Below are 17642 nucleotides of genomic sequence, written 5' to 3' on the forward strand. Positions count from 1 at the left end.
GTCACAAGGGAGGTCGGAAACTGTCACCCGGATGAGCACGTTGGCTGTTCTTGGGGGTTGGCTTCTCTGAGGGTTCMGAACTCCCACACAGCTCTGATGGCTCCACATTCCCACTCACCAGAGTGTCCTTTGCCTTGAGCCCAGCCCTTGCGGAACCTGGGATTTGCTTCCGCCCCAGGTGGTCTTATCAGGAGAAACAAAAGTAAATAAGACCTAAGGAATAAGGTAAAGCCTGAGATGGGAAGTCATAAAAGCATCAGAAAATATGAGAGATTATTAATAACAGCACTGGGATCTCTTCAAATGGGCTAAAATAGGTGTCAAAGTTGGTTGGTTGCATTTAAGACAGTTCAGAGATTCAGATAGGCTTTTCAGAGCTGCCTCTGCATTGCTTCCCAGCTTAGGCAGAGGAGAATTTAGAARCTTAAATTACCGTTTTACAGGTAAGAGCCTGAATACAGTTARTAACATCATGTTATTATCTGCAGTGCCTTTTGGAAGAAGGCAGCAATTTCAGCTTATTATGTTTTTCCTTCACATATAGAGCAGGCCCAGGCCCAATTTTTSTCTCAGCACAAAGCCTTCTATCTCCATGCTCCTTCAGCAGGTCTTGTTTATCCAACTTTAATATCCTTCCTGCACACTCTACAATAGTAGACTTATTCTGATCTATATTCTGCAGTCAAAGTTTTTAATGATATGTTTTGGGTTTTTTTTTTACCATCTGTGAATTTTCTGGTGCTCCTGTTGCTGTTGAATGTGTCTGCATATCTTATCTGCCTTTTGTGTCAAGAAAGCTCTCTGCTTTTTGTCTCTCTGTGCAGCTGATCTATTGCTTCCAAAATTAAAATTTTGAGCACTTTCAGCCTATTCCAGGTTTCCTAAGGAAACACTCACTACAGTAATTCTCATGAAAACCCAAACAAATAAATCAATTAAATAACACTTGTATACATTGGAAAGACAAAGACATATTCATGCCCAAATCAAAGAATGACACAATTGTACTTGTTTCTCCTCTATTCTTGTTTTCAGTACCTCTTTTTTTTTTTTCCATACAAAGTTCTATTATTTTATTTCTCCCAATCTGTCTAGATTAGGCAAGAAACATATTTTTACAAGTGTATGATCACTGAAAGATACAGCTAGACACCTGCCCAAGCAGGAGAAACCCCCAAGTTCTTCTTGGATGCCCAACTCCCTTTGGAAATTTGGCCCTGAATGTTTCAGAACAAGGGCTGCTCTTTCCYGGAGAACAACAAACATTTGTGAGGGCCATAAAAACTAGGAAAGTTGGCAAAATTTGGTTAAAAGACAACAGAGTGAAAGATAGAACATGGTATATAAATAGGGTGCAAGTGATCAAATCGGAACAAAGTCATTTGAAAGAGAGAAATACTTCTGGTATCTCGGGAAAACTGCAAATAACTGGGAAAAGACACTGCAAGAGAACTATGTCTTCTGGAAATGCTTTCTAAACATATTAGCTAAATTCTAGTGTTTTCCTATGCAGTTTCAATAGTTATGCTGGTATAACATGCACAATCCAGCAATACAATTTTCCCTTTTATAGCCTTATGACTTAGGCTTGACAAAGGCAGAATGCTTTCAAAGATCAGAACCATTGGATTTTGAAAAACATACAGTAATGGTTTAATTAATGACATTTTGCCTCATGATTAGAGACACATCTCTGGCCATTATGAGCGATTTGAGCAGGTCTCATGGGTGGGCTGGAGCACAGGCACACAAATCACTTCTGCCCTTTCATGCTCTGCGAACAAACGGGGAATCTTTCAAGCTGCTGCTGAAGCAAACTAAAGGTCAGCCTTTGAACGGGATCCAACCCTTTTTCTCTCTTAATAGTATTACAAATAAAGTGCTGTCCTGCAAGCTGCAGTAGGTTGTCAGCAGTTCGTGGCCCGGCGTGGCAGCAGAAGGGACGACGTGTGACAGGAGGTGTTGACCTGACTCACCCGAAGCTCTTCTGGATTTGGAGCCCACTTTCTGTTCCGAGATAGTCCTAACAGGGAGAAGTTCAAGTGTTCCCGTGTGTTCATGTGGAGATCCAAGGAAGCCCAGCACACWCTGGACACGGTCTCGTCCCCAGCGAGGAAGGCAGTGTCAGCCAATACCGAGGGGCAGGGCACGGGGGCCAGAGCACAGATTATTTTTCCTTTTCTTAAATTATGATAATGGCAGAATATTGCTCTGTCTTAATGAAAAAAAAAAAAGTCTTTCTAACACCACAAAATAAATCTCCATCAGACTTCATGGTTTGAGAAGAGGCTTTTTTGCAGCTGCCCTTGTGGCACTGCTGCATTCCTTGCTCCTCCGAATCCCGTGGCAAACACATGGTCATTCCCCAAGAGAAGGAGCACAGGGGAACTCAGGGCACAGAGTTAGCTGGCTGCACACGGCCCACTTGCCAGAATAAAGGCTATAGCATTAAGTTAATRCATTAAGTTAATGCCTGTGAAAGGTTTATGAAATTAGGGAGAAAGCTTTTATTTTCCCTACTTTTTTTTCCTTCGTTTTTTTAAAGGGGAAGGACATATCTAACTTATGACACAAAATCCTAAATAATTTACAGTTAACCAAGCTGCAGGGAGTATTTTTCCCACTTTTGCTTATGCTCCAGAAAACCTCTTTGAGGCATTTTGCACGGGGACCTGCTGTAAGGAAGAATGCACCGAGTGGCGTCCGAAAGCTGGTGACTGATGAACGTTTCTGTGGCCATAAAACCGAATTCGTGGCAGGTTGTGTTGTGCTCGAGGGGCACAGRGAGGATGCTGGGGGTAGGGAGAGAAAAGGAAATAAAAGGGGATGCTGCCAAGTGCATAAACACCGGATAAATAAGGGACTGTAAAGAACATCCTCTCTTCTTATATAACAGATATTGTTGAAGTTATTTTTTAGAAGTACAACGATGTTATGAGTCATAGGGTGCAACCACACCGAGAAAATGTTTATTGGGCTTTTTAATTAAAGTACATTGTGACCAACGGAATCAATGTTGTTATTAAACCTGGAGCCAGCTATGGAAAAATATGATTTTTTATTTAGCTGAATACACTGCGGAAACTTAACACCAATACTAATCCAAGAAATATATGCAGAATTATCTGTCTGGTTATTTTGATGATATTTTGGAAGCCTATTATTAAGGAAAGCAACTGAAAGATAATTTTTCAGACAGAAGTAATTTGGGCACACAAAGAGTAACATGGACTGTCAGGTGAGATGTCGGGACATGCTCAGCTCCATTGAGGTCTGAAAATCGAGTGGGACATCAGAAGCCAAAATCGCCTTTAATCCAGAGTAACTGTGAATGTAAATTCACCAGTAAARTCTCTATAGTGCTTTATTGCAATGCTAAAAACATGGTCGTAGAAGAGAAGCAAATGCAGCTGAAGAAATACTCCCATTTTACTGGAATGCTGGAATCAAATGTGTTTCACATGTTTTATTCAATCTATCTTTTCTGTAAGTTGATTCTTTTCTGTTAAGTACCCATATTTTAATAATTTGCATTTTCAAATGAAACAACTTCAGTACAAATACTTGGAGTCGTTTGAGCTGTGTCCATCCGAACAACTTTGCATTTTCACACTAATCCATGTTTTACATTCTCACTTATTGCTGAAGGCTGCTCACAGCAGCAAGGCCAGTGGGACTGGCTCTTTTTAAGAAAAAAAAGATAAATGGAAGTTGCCTCATGGATCTCYCAGCCTCAGCCTCACTTGCAGCGTATCCATGTGGTGCCTGTACCCATAAACCCATAAAACAGGAGCCTGAAGAAAAACTTCAAGCCACCTATAAAAGAAAATGAGCTCAAACTCTTTTGAGCAGCTTCTTGCAGGAGCGGGATGGCTATACTTCCTTTTCTCCAAAAGAGAAAAAAAGGATATTCTAAGAAAGTAAGCATTTTCAGCAGGAATCTTTAGAAGTATAGGCTAAAAGAATAAAGAAAGACTAAAAAAATTAATAGAGGAATCACGATAATTCTATTTCATGCCGTTAACGTAATGGAATTTATCCAAATAAAAATAGCTTATGAGCCACAGGATGCATACATAAGGTATGTTTAGACTACCAGTTGGATGCATATTTTTAAAGAGCTTTTACAGGATGTGCAAAATATGATGAAGCAGGAAAATAATTATAAACAACTGTGCAATGCAGCAAGTGTTCTCACTGTTTCTTTATTAGTTTAAAGAAAGCTGAAGCCAAAGAACAACAGGCCTCTTAGTTCAGAACACAGCTATGGATGTTAGAGCTACTCACTTTTTGCTTCTCACTCAGCATTTGCTTCCCTCTGGAAGTTGTTGTGATCACTTGCATATAGTACAGAACTGGAATTTTCAAAATTAAGATCGCTGGCAAATTAACAAAGTTCTTCAAACACAATGGATACGGAAAGGAAGGAATCTCTAGAGTCTACAATACTCGTGTGTTAACTAGTTTTCTATCATTTGCTATGCACATTTAAACTTCTTTTTATACCAGTCTTCTCCAACATTGATAGATCTGTTCTCCTAAATGAGAAAAATGGTTGCAAAAAATCTCATCTCCAACGTCTGAAGAAAATCAGATTATAATTGAATAACTGTCTGACTATCATTAAGCTTTTGTGCCTAGCTGGTTTAATTAAGGAAATATGCACAGGGGAACATTATGTTAATTTTTGGACTTGTTTGTGTGCTCTAGAAAGCGAAGGAGCCTGCCTGCTATTGTGTTCCTCCTGATTGAAATGCAGCACGTGAGGCCCAGCTGGGCAGCCCAGGGCCTGCAGCACATCTCCGAGGGCCACGTCACGAGGGGCTCCCTTCTGTGAAGCTCCCTCCGCAWCCGCAGTCTCCGTCAGTGCTCTCGGAGCGTCAAAACTGCTGTTTGGGACAGGCAGGAACGGCCGGCCAGAAAGGTTCTCCTGTCCAACCTGCCACTTCAGCAGAAACCCTCTAATTGAACAATTAAATCACAATAATGTCTTCAGTTTAGCAGCAGCAAATTTGACTGCGTCTAAAGTGACAAGGAAGTCAAAATTCTGTAAAATAAGGCCAAACTTAAGACACTGAATGGCACTTCTGAGCAGTGTAATGCAGCACAGCAAAGTGCATTAATTGTAACAGGGACCGAGTTAGAATGATGGACTGAACGAAGCAAAGATGTATTTGCACTGAGACTCGAGACAGACAAATGATGAGTTGCAAGGCATATTATAGTGTGATTTTTGTAGTTTAAAAAAGTAATACCTTTAAAAGCCCTCCGCTTCACATTTTAGATGGGAACATTCACTTCTGTATATACACCGTGTGTGCTAGAGTCCTTATTCCCCTTCCTTTACGGCGCCGGAGGAAACGCAGCTCAGTTGAGCTGCTCTTCTTCTAAGAGATGCACGAGGGAGTGGAGCCAAAATTGTTGTTCACCGAATTCACACATCTTCAGGTGAGGACGTTACGATGTTAGACTCTGTATTTTGCTTTGCCATGTTCATTGATAACACATATGTGCTGAAAAAAATACAGCACTGATTGTAACAGCATCATTGATTGCATTATTAATTAGTAATAAATTGTGCAGAAATACATCTGTTTGACCAACCCTGTGATCTTGTAATTATCCCTTTTCTCTCCAGAGAACTGAGTTCTGATTTTACTGTCTAGCTACAGAGTTTTTCCACTTGCAGCTTTGAACTCCACCCCTGGGAGTATCACAGGAAGCACTGGCAAGGCTGGCAAGCTGGCCCCTTTTCTCCATCCTCCTCCTCAGGAAAGAAGAGGCAGATGGCAGCAGGGAAGGGCCAGGGCTGGGTGAGCTGTGACTGTCTTGCGCTTGCCCACAGCATCACAGAGTGGTTGAGGTTGGAAGGGASCTCTAGAGATCATCCAGTCCAACCCCCTGCTCCAGCAGGGACACCCAGAGCACGGGGCACAGGGCGGCATCCAGGTGGGTTTGGAAGATCTCCAGAGCAGGAGACTCCACAGCCTCCCTGGGCAGCCTGTGCCAGGGCTCGGGCACCCTCACAGTGAAGGAGCTCTTCCTCACATGGAGATGCAGCTCCCTCTGTTAAGGAACTGCTGCTCCCCTGCTCTCCTGCCCGCAGTGCCACCCCGGATGGTGGGATGGCGAAGACCTGGCCTCACGGACCATGGAAGGGTGACAGAGGGGACAACTTCTGCTCTTGGCAGAGTTGGCCGTGGGGAGGAATCCTTTGCAATGCTGACCAGTGACTCCTTGGGTTGGGAGAGGCTTTCCAGGGAGGCAAGAGCTCATTAGAAGGATCACAACCATGATATATGACTCCAGTGGGGAGGGAAACTACAGGCTCCTTAAGACTCCTCAGGAAAGTAAAAGTTTTACAAAAAAAAAAGATCTACAAAATCATTTTACAATGATTTTGTAGAAACACTTACATTTAGATCTCTGAAGTGCTCGTTGTAGTCTAAGGCATAACCTACCACAAATAAATTGGGAATTTCAAATCCATAGTCTGTATGGAGACAAACAAGAAACACCATCAGTACCAAATGGGTGGCTCTCACACAGCCCTTCAGCTCCCGTGCTGGTTCTCGGAGCAGGGCAGCTCCGGCTCCGCTCCTTTGCCCTCCGAGGCAGCCGGCCCAGGCCAGCGGGCAGCTGGAGCTCCGGGCCCGCATCCCAGCTGACAACACATTCACCTGTAGTGGATAAAATCTAACTTTGCCCTAACTTTCATACACATTTGGTGTTTGCAAAAAACATCAGGTTATAATGAGGCCAGGATTACCAAACCACCATTACACAGATCATCCCATTGCATCCTTTAAGCTCACTGGCTCCCGAAATTTTACATTTCTAGTAGTTACTAAAGTTACTAGCAAGACAAGTGGTAGAGAGTGGAAACTGATATCAAGAAGATTTTTCACAATACTACTTACAATCTGGTCTGTACCCATCAGGCCGAGATGTTCTTTTCACCAGCAAACTGCAATTAAAACCAACGAAATAGCTAAATCCAGATATTTATCTGAATAATATGCACAAAAAAAACCAAAAACAAACAAACAAAAAACCCCTATTGCCTTTGTCAAAAAAAAAAAAAACCACCTCGGGTCACATTTCTTTCTGCTTTTCCTTGCTGCAATGTGTTGATGGCAGGGAAGTTTGCTCCCCTTCAGATGCCACCGGTGCCAGTCGTGGCATGGCAGGAGGGTCACTGCCACCGCAGGACAACGCGAGGACATTTCTGCTCCTCTCCTCTCTCTGCCTGCAGAGACAGGGCAGCTTTCTCTGCTGAGCCATTTGGTCCAGTCAGCTAGTTCATTACTAAGTTTTGTGGCTGTTTTACTCACCTGGCTACTTTAATCATTTTGGGCTTGTATTTTTCAATGTTATTAAGCAGAACCTTCATAGTTCTTCCAGTTCCAACAATATCCTTAAAAAATAAGGAAAAAAAAAAAACACTGAGCAAAGCACAAAGCAAAGCCAAAAGGAGGAAATCTTGATGACAACTGAGCACTTCCATATTCTTATTTTGTGGAAATGATATTGCTTCTCCCAGGGTATTTTGAGCCACATCCAAGAAAGGTTAGGACTGAGCTTGCATTCTTTGAAGCAAGCACTTTCTACTCAGAAAATAAACAGCTAAAGCCCTGTCCATTTCCTCTTATAAAGAGTTATGTTTCTAGTATGCAAGTATGCAGGTATCAAGATTACAATATGCCAACACTTGGCATCTCAAGTCAAATCTGCTCTATTTGTTACTTTATTAGCCCAGTAAAAAGAAAAAKAGTATTCTCTAGATCTGCTGCATTCAACCTGATCTAAATGAGATAAATAAATATATGCCTACCTAAATGAGTATCACACAAAAAGCAGCTACTGCTCATGAACTTTATAGATGTGTATTTTCCATTAGCAAAGCTACCTCTATGCCTCAACTATCAAAYAGCTTTAAAAAATTTTGCTGCAGACAAATTCCATGGTGTTGCTGCACGAGGGATGYGGAGGGATGCAGAGCTGAGGGGCAGCAGTCAGGAGACTTGAAAGACTGACGTTCTTGTCCTGCATGTAAACAGCACTGAAGCTGTAAAGGGCTGAGCTGCTACTTTAGAGTCTTGCAACTAGGAAGTTTAGGGTATCACTTGATCCCTTAGGATCTAGGATCCCCTTAGGGAATCACAGGTGATTCATTGTCCTCCAAGGAACAGAACAACTTGCAGAAGAGCAGTTCATGAAGCCATAAAAAAAGCAAATCAGGTGATGCCGTAATGAGGGTAGCAGCACAAATTAGAGCCACACCAGTGAGGTTTGATTCATTGTGCAATTTCAGAAAGACTGGAAGGTCATTAAGTCAATTAACTCTTTACCCATTTCACTGCTTTCCAATTTGAGAAGTCCAAACTCAATTGCAACCCAGCCTGTTTTAGAAACTGAATACACAAGCATGACTTTGCTGTGTGGCTTTACTATCCAAGTACAGTATAAGGGAAGTGGCCTACTTACCTCCACAATTAGAACATTCTGAAACAAGAAAACAAATAGAAATGCGGTTATATGATACTCACAAACTAAAAGAAAAAACATTTTAAAAAGGAAAATGAAGATAAATATGTACATTGTTCATATGTACAATGGGCTAATATACCAGGAACTTTTGTTTGATCAATGTGCCCTGAAAAAGAGCCAAGCAGAAATGTAACTCCCGCTGTTCATGTCTCTCTCTCTAGACCATCCCTGTTGGGCAGGAATGGATATTGCCACAGATGATCCAATCACATGGAAGAAATCCAAATGGGATGAACTGCACTTTACCGCAGTGTGACCAGAAGTGTCTCAGTGGTTTATTCACATACTATTCCCCATGCTAACATGAGAATTCAGCAATAATATTTTTACTCTGTAATATGATCCATCTTTTTCCCTAAATAAGGATTATGGGCCACTTGTACCACTTGTACAACTGATCCTCAGACTGTGTAAAGCACCCTGTTCCCTTCAAATAATACTGCTTGAACCAGTAGTGTTCCTGAAAATAAAGGCAGTGGCCAAGGTAAGAGCAGTGACACGAAGCCTCAYGATTGATGTTTTTGCTGAAATGATTCATCACCATCCCAGGCAGCCTCATATCTCAAATGACATCTACTCTTCCATTAAAAACAATAATAAGTTCTGCCCTTATCAGAAGCAATAAGAATCTACTTWTTAGTGGGCATTATCATAAGCACATGCAAAAGGATAGTGCTCCACATCATGCTCATGCATGAAGACCTACTTTCTGAGATGAAACCTACAACAGCAAAAAGAAAGTTTTCTCACATGTATATCCCTTTCTATATATACATAAAAATATATATTTTACATGCATGTTCACATTTTAAGTGGGTCCTGAAAATTTTGCAACTAGTTTCACTTCCACAGGACTAGCTTACACTCCACTTCCTTTCTATCAAGCCTGCTGGCTTTGCTGCACACCTCATGTGGAGCTTGTCTAACCTTCTTTTCAGTCACAGAATCCCAGGGCTGAGATCTGGGCAAGACTCAAAACAGCCCAGAGAAGGAGGGTGAACAACACGAACAACACACCTTCGAGAACGCTACGCATCTTTTTAGATCTTCAAAACAGAAATAGCTGATATGCATTATCTATATGTATATTTATGCTGAAGTTGCTCCTACCAACCCCAGTGCTTGGTGAGGAGACGTGGCAAGCTTTATGCACACAACAGGCTACCATGCACTGTATTATTCCTCAAAGCTCTGAAATGGCAAAACACTTGGCAAAGGTGTGGAGGGAACTCCCARCAGTCATTCCACAGATGTCAGCAATGGAGACATCAAGAAAGCCCTCAAGAAAGCCACTAAGTGAGACTGAGCCCTGATGGGATGTGGGTTCCTCTTTGAGGGTGGCTGCTTTTTGCTACTCTCATAACAGGTTTCACGAGTGGTTTTCCAGCTTGGCATGCCTGACTTTCAACTGCTCGGCTGCTGACACAAACAGCTTTGGGATCTGAGAGACCTCATCCTGCGGAGGCCAAGAGTCAAAGCCCTCTGAGCAACCAAAGTCTGAAGAGGTTCTGCATCTAGAAAYGTCCTCCTTCAAAAAAGAGTGGAAATATGTTAATTCTGCAGTTAAGATGAAAGACCCAAACTGTGTTCAGGAGAAGCCTACAACATGTTTACAGGGACACGCTATCTTAAAAGAAGCCAGGCAGAGGAGTCAGCCAAAAGGGCCGGGATCTCATCTCACTTCCTGGATGGATCATAACTGGGAAAAACACTTTCTAAGACGAGGCCAGGCCACCCGGTCTCAGTGGATCACCAGGTGCAAGCAGTGGACACCTGAAGGTTATGTGCAGGAGTAATGGTTCAACAATCCTCCTGAGGAACTTGTCCAGCATATATATTTATATATACACACATATATATATACACACACACACACACACCCCTGACTGTGTATGTGTGTTTAGGTAGATATTTATATGGGTGTATGAATATGTATACACACACATTTCATACGTATATTCAAAATGTTATATATGTGAGTGTGTGCATATGTATATAAAAACATACAGAGCAATCTACAGATGTGCAGAGAGCTACAGGGAGCAGCGGAAAAAAGCTCACCAGAACTAAGGAAGAAGATGAATACTTTTAAGTTCTAGCAAATAATCCAGCATGACAGGGGCTGGGTAGGACAGCCCGACAGCATGAACGTGACGTCCTTACCCATTCTGTCAGYTTAATGCCACTCTTGCTGCTCTCCACACTGTTAACAAGAACTTTCCTCACAAASGATGTCTTCTACTGAAAAGACCTATCCAGCAACTATAGTTTCAGTCTCAGTGATGAGACCTGAGCTTGAGACAAACTGTGAATTAGGATTACAACCACCTGAGAGAGATTGGATTTATAAAAAAGTGTAGACATTAATAAAAAATGAGGCTGAAGAGAAAACTTGAATGGTCATGAAGACTATTCTCCTGGCCCAAAAGAATTAACTTTAGCTGTCGCTGGCTGCTATCTGATTTACCTGTTCTTGAACCTGATGAGGATGTCAAAACTTCCTCAGGCAATACGTTTCAGTGCCTCATTATCTAAGGGCAAAAAGATGGTTAGAAAGTTTCTGTTGATGATTGACCCAAGCCTATTTGGCAGAGAATATAGAAAAAAAAAAAAAAAAAAAAAAAACTTATTTTCTTCTTTTTAGCTTCTTCAGTATTTGAAATTAGATATATTTCCTCAGCTTTCTCATTTTCAGATTAAACAACCCCTATTCATTCGATAATTCTCCACAAACTATATTTCTACATTTCTGATTCCTTCTTTTTCTTCTCTGGAATCTGTCCAACTGGTCAGAAACCTTCTGAGAGGTATTTTCAAATGCTGAGAAGAACAGAAAAATCTGTATGCCTTGCAAACAATGCTCCTCTTTATGTATTCCAATGTGATGCCTCCCTATTTTACAAAGGAACGCTGTTGACTCATGTTGAACTTGTGATCCACCTATCATTCCCAGTCCAGAACCACTGCTTAGTCAGTCCTTCCTCACTTTGTGTTTATGCAAAAGATTACTTCTATATAAACACAGGAGTTTGTATTCATCTTTATTGTCATTACATGCCAAATTAGTTCAAAGTATTAGGTGCTTTGAGCCAAATTCTTAAAATAAATCTTAAAACCATAATCCTACCTTGTAGCATTGTTCCACGTGGTAACATTAGCATTAAGTGCTATTTCCATCTTTTAAATCATGAATGAAATAYTACGTAGTCCCTGAAGAATATCCTTTAATGGATCCCTCCAGTCTGAGAGCGAAGCATAATTAAATGTCTTGAAAAGAGCTTTCCAGCTAGTTATACATCCATCTAATAAAAATTTAAACTAGTCTACATTTCCTTATCACAAATGACTTGAAGGGAAGAAGGTGAATGCGGATCCAGACATGACTGAAGGATTTGTCTGATATTAATAGTGATAGGGTAAGATCTTGTATTGATTAGTTAACTTGAGAAGGAAGGACACTGGTGGATCTTGACATTCTGTCACCAGCATTCTGTTATTTTGGCCACTTCCTTCTCRGATTCAGGGAGTCAAAGAGATGTAAATGGGAGTTGCTGCGCTGGTTATTTTGGTCCTGTAATAGTCCTTTAATCAGCTCGCTGTCTAGCTCAGGAAGCACAGACACTATTTTGTGTTATGTTCGTTTGGGAACTGATGGTTTTGCTACCACTACGAGAACGCAGCCTGTTGAAGCAGATTGCTGGTGAAGTGAGGAGACAGAGGAGCAGAGAAATAAACGGGGGGAAGAAGGTTTCACCACAGGGTATCCAAGACAAGGTCCTGTTTAACTACAGCTGGCTAAGTACTTATCGTTGAGCAGATGACTAGAAGATTAAAAAAATACATGTAACGAAAACAACAGGTTGGTATGTTTTTAATATTGTCACCATCATCCTAAGTGTAGAGCTGGCTGCATGTAGCGCACCTTGGGAGAGCTCACTGAGATGGCTAGAACCCACCCGGCTTCACCATAAAACCCAGCAGTGACTTGACGGGCAGGAGATCAGTGAAACTGCTCAGCTTTTGGTGACACTGAGTGACTGAGACCTCGACAAGAGATATGCCAAGGACACTGAGCAAATCTGTTTTCCCAGCMTATGAGTTTGGGTGGGCTCTTCCATACAGACCAAGACTGGTTTGTTCCTTCAGGTACAGCTGCAGCAAGGAAACCACGTGAGAGGAACAGTAATCCAGTCTTCCAGCATGTGTTCAATATGCACTATTTGTGAAGCCTGGAGAACAGGGAGCAGGAATCTTTACTGACACGCTGACTTGACTAAAGATGGCATGATTTCTGAAGTCCAGAAATCAAATAATGATTCTCATGTATCTTCCAGTGAGACACAGAGCRAAGAGCCAACTTTTAAAAACATGTCCTGGGAAAGATTTCTTTCATGTGAATTAATTTTTTCAAGTGTTCAAAGATACACACAAATAAATTATCATCATTCCCTTCATGAATGCACTTTTCACTTCTGTTGTAAGTATGAATAGCTCTGTGAATTTAAAGACCTTTAGTAATGCCCTGAAAGCTGCAGACATTGAAAACYAGCTCTCTGAACTCTCCTGCCTTTCAAAGCTACATGAACCTGCACACTGCAAGTAAGTGGGTTGTTATTACAATACATGCAAGAAAAATCCTGTCTGCGATAAGCTGAAAAATCCTGGAGCAGTGAGTCAATACACTTCTATTGTTTACCTTCCCACAAGTCAATAATAAATGGAACAAAGTCGGCTAACGAGAACAAGTCGAGTAATGAGATCATGTGTGCCTCCTGCCTGACAGGAGTAAGTGCTATGGAAACTATTTTTCATCTTCCTGGAAAAGAATAACTTTTTWAAAAAATTATTTTTCTCATGAATTTTGACTTTGTATTTCATTTAGAAGGCTAATATCAAAGGAAAAAATGCTATGCTGTGAAACAAGTATTTCAGTATTTGAGGTGAAGGCTGTCTTTGTACTCACGTACATAATAAATATTTTAACAAGGTAAAGTGCTAAGCTGTTGATTTAGAAAGGGGGAGTGTTTCTTGGAAAGCAGCAACTGTGCTCAAATAATTGAATAAACAACCATACTTAGCACAATACTACAGCTAGCAGGACAAACACAGCCCCTGCATGCAGTGTAAGAGAGCAGGTAGGTGCACAAAGCAGCACTTTTCTCTTTAAATGCCTCGGTATAAAAATCATCAGAATATCACGTACACATGCTAAAAATAAGTGCTAAGAAAACCAGAGAGAATTTAAAACTGAGAATTATTTGAGCCCTGAAAAAAAAAAAAAAAACCAGCCTAGAGTGAAGTAAGGTTTGCTGCAGGAAGTAATATCTTTTATTTAATTAACAGCCTGGTTCYCAGTGGGAGAATTTTTGTCACAAATGATCTCTGACCTCTCAGCCCACATCCTCAAAGCAATCACTAAATACCTTCAACATCCTTGATCCTGGGAGCAAAAACTCAGAACCACTATGGGTGCTAAAAATCATCCACTAAGTAAGACACTGGTTTTAGGGCATTTTAAAGTCTCTCCGCACGGCCTGCCTCCACCTCATATATCAGTGTCCCACAGCCTTTTTGTTGTTGTTCCTTTTTATCTCAGATAATTTGCTCCCTTTTGCTACCTCAGAGAAATTCTTTGCATGTTTATCTCCCACGCAGGGAGCAGGGGAGGTGATCGCACAGGGCCAGCGTCCTTTGCTCCCCACTTGTCCAACTGATGATGCSAGCAGGTTAAAACCAACAGTTACTTCCAGTTTGTACCCAGCCTGGAGCTTCCTGATTCTGTCCAGACCAATAAAGGGATGTAGGATCTGCAGGTTTCAAATTGCATCCTCCTTAATACAGTAACTAGTACTTTATTTTACAGTGGGCGCCCAGGGTGTTACTTTGACTAAAAATAAAAAAAATTAAGTAACTACTAGATCCTGGCACACAAACAACCATATGGCACCAGAAATTTGGCAATGGTTCAAACTAGCAGGCAGACTAGCAAAAAAAGWAGTCAACAGCTAAAGGCAAAAGCTAGCCAAATTTAGAAAAGAAAATCCAGTTTGCCTTTTTAAAGTGCTGACAGTTAACTACAGGTAAAARATGCCTGAAGGATGGAGCCTTCTCTGTAACCTGAACTATTTAAACCAAGACTTGAAAATACTTTGTGGCTCAAGAGACAAATTGTGGGCCCAGTAAAGAAGTTATCAGGTGGGATTCCTTACTCCAAGTTACCTGGAAGTTCAGATTAGAAAATGGCTTCTGATCTTAAAATATAGGAATCTTTAAATAAAGCAGCGTTTATCTCAGGTCAAACTGAAAAAAAAATGAAAAAAAAAATAGACGTAATATGGCAAAATTTCCAGAGATTTTTGAGAATCAATTCAAAAAAGAAGATTCACCTATGTCTCAAAAAGCTCAGGGAAGGGAAGCAAGTAGCAAGCCTAATAGAAAAAAAAAAAGAGGTTTTTTTTACAGATACTTAAATATGAAACTCTTTGCTGTAGGATTTAGTTAAAAGATGTTACTTGTTACTTATGCCTTTAAATGCATCACTGGATTTACAGAGCTGAGAAAGGCATGGATTCTAGCATTGGTTCTAGCATTGGATCTGGGTGACTGTCCAGATGTAACTTTGTATTTAGGCATTTAGGCTTTACACTCGACACTTGTTCTGTCTCACATATCCTTTTCCTAATAAAATTCCAGTTGGCTGCTGGAGATTATCCAAGCCTATAGAACCACCTCCTCCTACAGAGTACAGTAGTAAACATGGTCTCCTGAGTGAAGTGAAGAAAAGGTAGGTGAATTGGGCCACAKGGCTCAAGACACGCCACTGCTGGCTTGAATTCCTTGCTATCTTCCTCCTGGACAAGATAATTCTTAAACTATTTGGTGATACATATAACATAGTGTTAGAAACACCAGCTTAAAAATATGCATGAATAAAAAAGATGTTGATAAAAGAAAAAAAAAGAAAAAGAAAAGTGCTTTCTTTTAAATAACCATTTCCACAAGTGGAATTAAAATACAAGCACAAGAAATTCCACAAGCAATTAAAATATAAAAGATAAAAGAAAGATATAGCTCCCTCTTACCTATATCTATTTTTTTCCTGGGGCACTTTATCTTTTTAAATCAATTTCCATTCAAAGATCTGAATTTCCCTGTAAGATTAGTTCTAAAAATACTTTCTTATCATGTGTAGTCTGTATCTTCTACAGGGTACATAATTTGATAATGTGATTGCTCAAGCTAAATCCTTACCCAATTACCCGCTTACTCATCACACCTACAGCCCTCACTTTCTTAGAGCTCTGTTTGGGGAACCTCAGGTCCTACTGGTTAAACAAGATGTTTCAAGGCAACTTCAGCTTTGAAGAGGCCATGATTTATAGCTGAAGAATCATCAACAAACAGTGGCTACGCAGTCATGCATGAGGTCTTGGCGAGGAGGTCCACGGGGGGCCACAAGGATGGCTGTTAGAACAGAAATCATTTAGCAGGGTGCATGTGGACAGAATCTACAGACACACCTCATCAGGACAGAAAATAATGTGGAAAACACTTGGGAGATCGGAAGTKTAAGTAGGAGCTTTGGCTGGACTCTAGAAAAGGTCACAAGGCTGCACCCACACRTTCTGCCCACAGTCATTTCCACAGATGCTGCTCTTGTGCTTAAGGAAGGCAGAGCAGCACGATCAGTCTAAGGGTAATGCACAGATCACTGTCTCCATCCTCTCATCTAGATGGCAAAATGTCTGTTTTCTTGGAGCTGGGAGAGGATTTTTGACAGAGGTGCAATCAAGAGAATTAAGAACGCATATGATGTAAAAMCAGGTGGACAGGTGGAAACAAATTCCACGTGGAAAACAGGGYGGAAAGTGTGGAAGGTTTTCTCTGTACTTTCTTTCMTYCAGAATAARAAAGAATAAATAATTGAAAAGTAARAGTAGACCAGATTAGCTAAGAAGGAAGTGCAAATAAAAGTCTTTTTAACTTCAGGGAAAAACAAAAAAGTATCTTTTGCTGAGAAAAAAAAAAAGCAGTTAAAGTTGGTAACTGTCAAGAGCAAACAATATAAAACATAATTAATTATGAAGAAAAAAGCAGAAAGGCAAAAATGACTACAGATTAAGTAGAGGCACAGAAGAGATAGAATGTTTTGAGATGCTCCAAACCTATCAACCACTGAAAAGATGAAAAAGGCCCTGACTGAACGTGTGACAGGAAAACGCTGGGATGTAAAGATGAATGGGGAACACGACTACTGCAGAAGCAAGAGAATAAAACTCTGTGTTGCACAGCTRCCCCATGGACCATTTATTAAATATTCAAATACTAACATATTTAGGAGAAGGATACAGAAACAATTCTCCATACTCTTGCTGGAACTTACGGTGGGCAGAGGAAATGGTTGAATAAAATAAAAAAAAATAGGACACATCAGTATTGAAAAGAAAGGCTGAAGCACATCTCTGAATTCKGCATTTGTCCCGCTTCTGGATATCAGATTACAATAATTATTCCTTTCCCCTCAACAAACGCCACACAGATGCCAAGTTACTTACAACATATTAAGAAAAAATACACACACCTAAAAGTATAAGAGGTAAATAGCAGTGATAATTCACAGCACTTGTACAGGTAGACCTACTGAAATTATACAGGTTTTAAATTTTTTTTTGTTTATATGCTACAAACACTTTAAAATGTGTTATGAATTATTAYGGTATTATGCAGTACTATGTATTCTTCTTATAGGTTATTTGTTCTTTTACCTTATCTACATGAATTGCCATAAATATCTCATATTGCCTTTAGTTTTCTTAATTACCTCCCTGTTTTCAAATGTTCTCAATGTTAAGGTACCAAGGAGATATTTTTCCTCCTGAAGAGCTATTAGCATTAACAGTWTATTTTTAATTGGCTTTTAAATTGTTTTGCTTTCTTAAAGCTTTCCCAGAAAGAAACACTGCCAAAGAACAGCATGTTCATGAAGCCACTCAGAAATCAATGTTCAATAAAAAGTAGTACAGGGAAGGAGATAGCTGTTAAGAAATACATAAAGTCTTATTTTTTTCTATTCTATATTAACTAAAATTATA

The 17642-nt window shown here is 40.4% G+C and overlaps 1 protein-coding gene across 1 annotated transcript in view; it reads right to left on the minus strand.

The window, feature by feature from the left end:
• Positions 1-3949: 3949 nt before the first annotated feature.
• Positions 3950-17642, minus strand: part of PRTFDC1 (phosphoribosyl transferase domain containing 1) — a 44884-nt gene continuing 31191 nt past the window's right edge. Inside the window, exons 6-10 of the mRNA XM_026039389.1 lie at positions 8488-8505; positions 7335-7417; positions 6921-6967; positions 6417-6493; positions 3950-5513 (exon numbers count right to left, since the gene is read on the minus strand). Coding sequence (XP_025895174.1) covers positions 5466-5513; positions 6417-6493; positions 6921-6967; positions 7335-7417; positions 8488-8505 — 273 coding nt within the window. The 3' untranslated portion in view covers positions 3950-5465. The remainder of the gene's footprint in view (positions 5514-6416; positions 6494-6920; positions 6968-7334; positions 7418-8487; positions 8506-17642) is intronic.

This window comes from Nothoprocta perdicaria, unplaced genomic scaffold, assembly GCF_003342845.1.
Source record: "Nothoprocta perdicaria isolate Ctin4 unplaced genomic scaffold, notPer1 scaffold_23, whole genome shotgun sequence".
Taxonomy (NCBI): Eukaryota; Metazoa; Chordata; class Aves; order Tinamiformes; family Tinamidae; genus Nothoprocta; species Nothoprocta perdicaria.